Here is an 8,639-nt window from a genome sequence, read left to right as displayed (position 1 = left end):
AGAATAATACGAGAAATATAATACCTAAATTAATAAATACTACTATAAAATTATAATATTGATATTGTGGTTGTATTGCCCATTTCATTAGAAAGGATATATGATGTATAATATAAAATTTTACAATGTTATTCTTGTTTTTAAAGTTAATAAAAATTTAAAATATGAATTTAAGGTTATTCTTGTTTATAGATTCTTTATATCATAAAGCTAATCCTCGTATAAATTATTTCATATTCGACTCATATAAACTAATACTGAAATTACTATATAAGATTATATACCGGTATATATTGGAAACGAGACATCAGCCAAATGTGTCCAAAAATAATAAATATCAAATTTTATATCAGGATTATTTTTTTGATTATGTTAACAAAGTTAAAAGTATCAGACTATAAATACTGTAGATAAGATCAGCCATTATTAGAGATAATACTCTCACTACCTATATTGAAAGTGAAGTAGACATTTTCTGAGGTGGAATATTTAAAACGTTTTCAGACATTTAAAACCTGGAATGCGGAGGCAAAGTAGTGTAGTACTTACTAGTAGTATAAATAAGTGATCCCATTTTCAAAGTCACCGTCAAAAATCCCCATTTCACCGTTTCCTCGTTTCTCCTCCTCACTAATTTTGTCTCTTTCTCTTGGTTTGCTATTGTGCTCTTGTAGGAATGCAGTCGTTACCTATCTCACACCGGTTGTTTCCGGCCACCCACCGGAAAGTTCTGCCATTCGCCGTCATTTCTAGCCGGAGCTCAACTTCTGCACTTGCGCTTCGTGTCCGTACACTACAATGCCGCTGCCTTCACTCTTCATCTCTAGGTACCCCTCTCTCTCTCAAGTAAAAATGTCTCAATTTTTTTTTTTTTGAAAAAAAAGAAGTAAAAATGTCCGTACTGATGCCGTTTTTAAATTCAAAATAATCTTATTTCAAGTTGAGTTTCACGAATGTTTTGTTCTTCTTTTTTTTTTTTTTTTGAATCTAGAAGAGCATTTCTTATACTATTGCTGCTTGGGTGCTCCGCTGCTTTGATACGTACGATATGTTTATGTGTATGAGATTTTTTTTGTTTGTTTCAGTTATGGATGAGGACAGGTTCATTGAAGCTTCTAAAAGCGGGAACTTGATTCCGCTGCACAAAACCATTTTTTCTGATCATCTGACTCCGGTGCTGGCTTACCGGTGTTTGGTGAAAGAAGACGACCGTGAAGCTCCAAGCTTTCTCTTTGAATCCGTTGAACCTGGTTTTCGAGGTTCTAGTGTTGTAAGAGGATTTCAAAATTTGACTTTAATTTTACGCTTCTTAATTACTTACCTTTTGGTTATTGATTCGATAATTATCATGATGCTAAATGCCATAGCTGGTTTTAATTTCTTAGGGTCGCTACAGCGTGGTGGGGGCTCAACCATCTATGGAAATTGTGGCTAAGGAACACAATGTGACTATATTGGACCACCACACTGGAAAATTGACCCAGAAGACTGTCCAAGATCCCATGACGATTCCGAGGAGTATTTCTGAGGGATGGAAGCCCAGGCTTGTTGATGAACTTCCTGATACCTTTTGTGGTGAGGATTTTGTTTTCACTAAATTGTGGTATAAGTTGTTGGATGTGAGGAACTGTTTTTGTTTCCCACTTTCCAGAAGGAATAATAACTGTAGGGCTCTTAATTAACAGCTAGATTTCACTGGATACACAAATGTGCTTATTATAGTGGTTTGTGTTTAAAATTAGTTTTGGGTTTTAGTCAACTGGTGAACTTTCTGACTATGAGGTGCGCTAAAACATTAAAAGCTGCAATTCCTGCTGGTTTCCTGTAGAACTATAATTTATGACAACAATGCGTAAGTAGCTCACTGTTTATGCAATAAATAGCAATAAACTTTTATGTTGGCTGTATGTTGAAGGGAAAATTAGGTTGTAATGATGAAAGTATTTGAGGCATGGATTCAAGGGCAACTACCGCTAGCTCCCCATTTATTTAGAAACAAAGGCTAAGGTGTTAGAAGGGGAGCCTTGGCGTAACTGGTAAAGTTGCTGCCATGTGACCAGGAGTTTACGGGTTTGAGTCGTGAAAACTGACTCTTGCAGAAATGCAGGATAATCGACTATCTACATCACGCCTATTAGGCTGCAACCCTTCCTCGAACACTGCATAAATGCGGAATGCTTTATGCACCAGGCTGCCCTTCATTATTACCTTAGAGTAATCTGAAAACAAGAATTTTGACATAAGATACAGCAGCTCCTGATTAATAATAATGTTTGTCTCATGATATCATGCAATCTTCTTTTCCCTCGGAATGAAATCATGCAATATACTAACTACTTAAATATGGGGAGCTGATTCTCTGTTATCTGGAAGATTAAATGAAGCATAACGAGTTATTGAAGCAAGATTTGTCCCACAACAAAAAAACGCATGTAGCCCACTTTCTTGGATGTTTAATGTCACTGATTACATTATTTTTATGTGCATGCTCAAGAAGATCCAAAGAGCGTTCCTTAATTTAGAAATATGCCTTTCGTGCTTGCTTTTGTCTTTATACCAGATCACAAGCTTGTCATGTTCTAAAAATCTCAAGCATAATTAATGTGGTCGTGATAGTCATAAATATTTCCAGATGGCTTGTCAATGTGTGGGACTTGGGGATCTAAAATTTGTTGTAGTAGTTAAATAGTAAAGTTAGATATGTATGACATCTATGCGGAAAAAATGTTGCACTTCTGGATATGTTCTCTAACAGTATCCATAAATCAACTCCCCATTTCTCAACCAACTCCAATAATTTTAAATGAACTGTTTCTGTTTGGAGCTTCCATATTATTATTGGTCACTCCGTTCTGTTCCATCTCATTACGGTTTCATTGATGTCATTTTGCATCAGTGTTCAGTTGTCCTTGATAATTTATGAAATATTTGAGAAGGCTACTACACCTTGAGCTCCATGCACATCTGCTGGCATGATAACTCGGTAATCACAAGGAGGATTATTTCTAATGAACACATGGCTTAAGTTGGTATTAAACATGAGAGAGGAAATATACTTTCTTGATATGGAGAGATGATATTTATTCCTGTTTCTAGGATTTATTTATTGCAACAGTGGTTGTCTGCAAGGAGGGAATATTGGTATAGTGCTTAATTTGCACGAGTTGCGTATTCTTTTTCAGGATTTGCATATTACTCCTAATTACTAAATTAGGAGAAGAATAATTATGATGGATAAATGACATATACATTTTCCAATCTCCACCTGTAGTCTATTGATGCTATTATATACAATTCCTCAGAATCATATTCTTCTCAGGAGATTACATGTGGTGCTGTCAGGTGACCGGCATCATTATAAGTACACATATTATACCGCCATTTATTGTACTGTACTGCTTTTTTAATAATGTCTCTGACAAAAAATATTAATTCAATGTTCCTGTTATCGTTGCTAACAGGTGGATGGGTTGGTTATTTCTCATATGACACAGTTCGGTATGTAGAGAACAGGAAGTTGCCATTCCTAAGGGCTCCAGAGGATGACCGGAACCTTGCAGATATTCAATTAGGACTATACGAAGATGTCATTGTGTTTGATCATGTTGAGAAGGTAGTTTCGTCCAAATAAAGGTTGGAAGAGCTCTTGAGCGGCACTTATGAATAGTCTCTTACTCTTTTACCCAATTTAGTTCTTATCCAGCCTTTTCAAAGTCAAGCTAACATCCGAGTTCTTGATTTACTTGGTGCATATAAGAATCAACTTTTACAGGATGAATGCTTGTGTTAAAATTGAACCACATGTATGATTAACAAATTTTCCACCTAGGACATAATACAAACACAAGCAATTTAAGTATTATGAATGAATACATACTTCTGTTTTTCCTTTATTATGCACATGTAGAATATTTTCAGCAATTAATGGCATTTTATAGTTTTTCATATTCTAGAATCACCAATTTGCAGTAGATTTCTTTTCTTCCTCTCCCTCTTTGTTACTGTTTCCATGACGCTTAGGAATTAATACTGTAAACTTTTCGTTCCTGCAGAAAGCACATGTGATTCACTGGGTGCGGTTGGATCAGTATTCATCTCTTCCTGAGGCATATCTTGATGGGAAGAAACGCTTGGAAATATTAGTGTCTAGAGTACAAGGAATTGAGTCGTAAGTCCTTTTTTGTTTTCCTTTTTGCATCAAAACTAGCAATTCAGTAATATTATTTACATATCCACATCTAAGCTTATTTTTATTCTTTAGTCCAAGGTTATCTCCCGGTTCTGTGGATTTCTGTACTCATGCTTTTGGACCTTCATTAACCAAGGGAAACATGACAAGTGAGGAGTACAAGAATGCTGTCTTACAAGCAAAGGAGCACATTGCTGCAGGAGACATATTTCAAATCGTTTTAAGTCAACGCTTTGAGAGAAGAACATTTGCTGACCCATTTGAAGTGTACAGAGCATTAAGAATTGTGAATCCAAGCCCATATATGACTTACATACAAGTCAGTTCTTCTCTTTCACTCTGAGAAGAATATCTGATCCCGGTTGCCTGCTGCAGTTGACTTACTGTGTTATCTTTTCTATATCAGGCCAGAGGCTGTATTTTAGTTGCATCGAGCCCAGAAATTTTGACACGTGTGAAGAAGGTAAGAGTGATGATCTTGTTCTTCTCAAACATTTAACCTTAGGTTTAGTTTGGACATTGCTGATTTTCTTACGGAATATTGGAATCAGGGTCCATAGTGTCACCCTTGTTTTCTGTTCACACATTTTGATTCCTTCATAGTTTTTGAGAGTTTGTAATGTTTATATACGTCATTTGTTCTAATGACAGAGAAGAATTGTTAATCGACCACTGGCTGGGACAAGCAGAAGAGGGAAGACACCTGATGAGGATGTGATGTTGGAAATGCAGATGTTAAAAGATGAGAAACAACGCGCAGAGCACATCATGCTGGTTGATTTAGGACGAAATGATGTAGGAAAGGTTTATTACTGACCATTTCAGCATTTTTGCATCACCAAGAGCTTTGAAATATATCTGGTTCAATGAGTGGGAGAGAACCTTGTTTGGTAGAAAATTAGAAATGGAAATACTAAAAATATTAACTGCTTCCTTTTTCCGCCCATCTTTTTCATGAAATGCTAATATAGAGGGTGTCATGCAGCATGCATTATCTACTTCTACTACCCTCTTTTACATTCTAGCCATATAAAATGCAATGGCCACCCCCCTAACCTTTCCTGTTAGTTGTTACCTCTCTGCTATCACAGTGTTAGTATCTTCTGTTCCACGATATACTTCAGGTAGAGCCTTTTCCAACAGTGATAGAACCCCTAGACGTTGGTTGTTTTATGTAAATACAGCAACTAAACTTATTGGTGCCTCTTTTCTTGTTTCCTGAATATGTTTCGACTTGCACTTGAAAAATATATTGGGTTACCCAACTATTTCCTTTTCTTGCTATAGGTGTCAAAACCTGGTTCTGTGAATGTCGAAAAGCTCATGAGCGTTGAGCGGTATTCCCATGTGATGCACATAAGCTCCACGGTGAGTCCATATTTGATTTCATCCGAGGTTGTACTGGAATCTAAATTGCCTTTGATATTCTTGTTGGGCTCTAGTTTTCCTTTACATTCTGCTCATTCCTGAAAATGCAAATAACATGGACAAAAGAGACCCAAAAAGAAAAGAAAAGAAATTCCGAATTGATGATATTTTGATGGTTCATATGTGACTATCTCTTATGTTTCAGCTACTGCATGTGTGTCAAATACATTTGCTTGTGCGCTGGTGCTTGTCTGCATGCATCTCATATTTTTTATGACAGTGATGTCTGAGCCAACTTGTGCGCACCTCAGCTATTCCACCGAGTACCTGCTACTTCGTATCAGTATAGGTACCAGGTAACTCTGTCCCCCAAGGCTTAGGCAGGTAGGAAGAAAGCACCTAGTGTTTTTTGCTTCCACTGGAATTTGAACCTGAGACCTCATGGGTTCTCCTACCACTTAATTAACTACTAGGTCATACCTCTGGGTGCCATGCATCTCATATATACTGTTGAAACAAAGAAAACAAGTCAAACGCAACAAAAGATAAGTAGAAGTGGACTCTAAATTCACACATAGCTTCAGACCCTTTGCATTTATAGAAGATCAACTAGAGGGAACAGTGGACAGATATTCCATGTCAACAAGGTAAAAGTTGTGTTGAATATTCTTTTTTCAATCAAGAAAATATACAGTGGATTACATCTCCCAAAAAATGATCTTTGGTTGTTCAATGTGAGGCAACATCTGACTTCCTACTACTGGGAGTAGCTAGATGACATTTAAGAGCATGATTACTTCTTACAGGAATCACATTATGACATATTTTCTTCACCACAGGTCTCTGGAGAGTTGCTTGATCATTTAACCTGTTGGGATGCACTACGTGCTGCATTGCCTGTTGGGACCGTCAGTGGAGCACCAAAGGTTAAACTCTTGACTTTAAATTAGCTAAATTTCTGGATCATGCTTCGTATTCTCAACAGCAAGACTAATAAAAATATCACAAATCGCCCCCCAGGGCCTAGCTCAAGTGGCAAAGGGTGGTGGATTTGTGTCTTAGGTCACAGGTTCAAGCCCCCACACCATGCAAAGCGAAGCCTGGTATTTAAGGGGAGGGCCCATTATCCACCGAGTTTCGAAGGCTGCGGTTGGTCCAAAGGATCGGCCCCAGACGAATTTCTCGGTCATAAAAAAAAAACAAAAAACAAACAAACATGGGAATGTAGAGGCGATGTTACATTCTGCACTGATACTTGCTTAAAGTGAAACTGATCTGTATCTGTTTGTCCTACTATGAGGACCAGAGGAAGAGTTCCACTGATTTCCAATCTACCAGCAAATCAACATCATTTTAAAGGACAAAAGAAAATTCCAACTTCATTTATTAGATTTAACTATCAAAATTTGTACACGGGGGAAAGATTTCAAGTCCTGCTCTCTGTTCATGTATCATGCTATGATCCAGGTAAAGGCCATGGAGTTGATTGATCAGCTAGAAGTAGCTCGGAGAGGGCCTTACAGTGGTGGGTTTGGAGGCATTTCCTTTTCAGGTGACATGGACATCGCACTAGCTCTAAGGACGATGGTATTCCTCAATGGAGCTCGTTATGACACAATGTATTCATATACAGATGCCAGCAAGCGTCAGGAATGGGTTGCTCATCTCCAATCCGGGGCTGGAATTGTGGCTGATAGTAATCCTGATGAGGAACAGATAGAATGCGAGAATAAAGTAGCCGGTCTGTGCCGAGCCATTGACTTGGCCGAGTCAGCTTTTGTAAAGGGAAGACACAAACCGTCAGTCAAGATAAATGGTTCTGTGCCAAATCTATTTTCAAGGGTACAACGTCAAACATCTGTTATGTCGAAGGACAGAGTACATGAGAAAAGAAACTACCGAATATGAAGATGTACATAAATTCTAAAGTGGTTTTCTTGTTCAGTTTAATCTTTTACTGGATTGAGACTGTAGTTGCTGAAGATAGTTGTTTAGAATGACCTTCATTTTGGTGTTCCTGAAAGGACAGTGCACATATATAGCAAATTGATCAAATGTTTAATCCTTGTATGCGGGTGAGAATCAATGCCATCAGCAATTTGGAAAAGCTCCTTGCGACGCTGTGAACAATTAGCACTTCGTTGTCTTTGGCTTAATAGGAAGTTTTCAAACTGAAACATCTTTCCAACTTTTAAGGAACGTACATTCAGCTGACTTCCTTTATAAATTAATACTGTAATTTAGTTTTGTGTGCATATGTGAGTGAAGGAACCGGAATCAGACTGCCTGAGAGAAATTATCAACCTGGTGGTATACAACAACAACAAACCACTAAAATCCCACAAGTGAGGTATGAGCAGGGTAGGATGTACATACCTTACCCCTACCTCGGAGGGGTAGAAATGTTGTTTCCGAGAGACCCTCAACTCAAGAATACGAAAATAGACAGTAGAATCCGTGACAACAATAAAAATTAGAAAAATAATATAAGCGTAGTAGGAAATAGAAAATAGATGAAAAACAATAACAACAATCAGTAATAATGCAACAGTACTATGAAAAAATGGAAAAATAGTATGGACACAACATACACCACTACCGGTCCAAGAAATACCCTAACATACTAGCCCCACCCCCGGTACGAAGGAGAAAAACGCTCGACTCCCTCCTTACCTTGATCGACCTCCACAACTTCCTATCAAGAGCTATGTCCTCAGAAATCTGAAGTCGCGCCATGTCCTGCCTGATCACCTCACCTCAATACTTCTTAGGCCGCCCTCTACCTCTTCTCATACCCACCAAAGCCAACCGCCCACACCTCATAACCGGGGCATCTTGACTTCTCCTCCCCACATGCCCGAACCATCTAAGTCTCGCTTCCCGCATCTTGTCGTCTGTGGGAGCCACACCCACTTTCTCCCGAATATCTACATTCTTAATCTTATCCAATCTAGTGTGCCCACACATCCATCTCAACTTCCTCATCTCTGCTACTTTCATCTTCTGGATATGAGAATTATTGACTGGCCAACACTCAGCTCCATACAACATGGTCGGTCTAACTACCTCTATATAGAACTTG

At 38.1% G+C, this 8,639-nt stretch overlaps 1 protein-coding gene across 3 annotated transcripts; it reads left to right on the top strand.

The window, feature by feature from the left end:
* Positions 1-516: 516 nt before the first annotated feature.
* On the top strand, positions 517-7,660 carry LOC107814050 (anthranilate synthase alpha subunit 1, chloroplastic-like). Of its 3 annotated transcripts, XM_016639375.2 has the most exons (12): positions 518-827; positions 1,086-1,270; positions 1,386-1,575; positions 3,462-3,613; positions 4,053-4,168; positions 4,262-4,508; positions 4,596-4,652; positions 4,841-4,993; positions 5,477-5,557; positions 6,397-6,483; positions 7,025-7,109; positions 7,191-7,539. In XM_016639375.2, exons 1-12 carry the CDS (start codon positions 677-679, stop codon positions 7,463-7,465), a joined length of 1,779 nt encoding a protein of 592 aa, XP_016494861.2. In that variant the 5' UTR covers positions 518-676; the 3' UTR covers positions 7,466-7,539.
* The last annotated feature ends 979 nt before the right edge of the window (positions 7,661-8,639 follow it).

The sequence above is a fragment of the Nicotiana tabacum genome, chromosome 4, assembly GCF_000715075.1.
Source record: "Nicotiana tabacum cultivar K326 chromosome 4, ASM71507v2, whole genome shotgun sequence".
Lineage (NCBI taxonomy): Eukaryota > Viridiplantae > Streptophyta > Magnoliopsida > Solanales > Solanaceae > Nicotiana > Nicotiana tabacum.
Note: the sequence above shows the minus strand (reverse complement) of the source record. Positions and strands in the feature narration are given on the sequence as shown.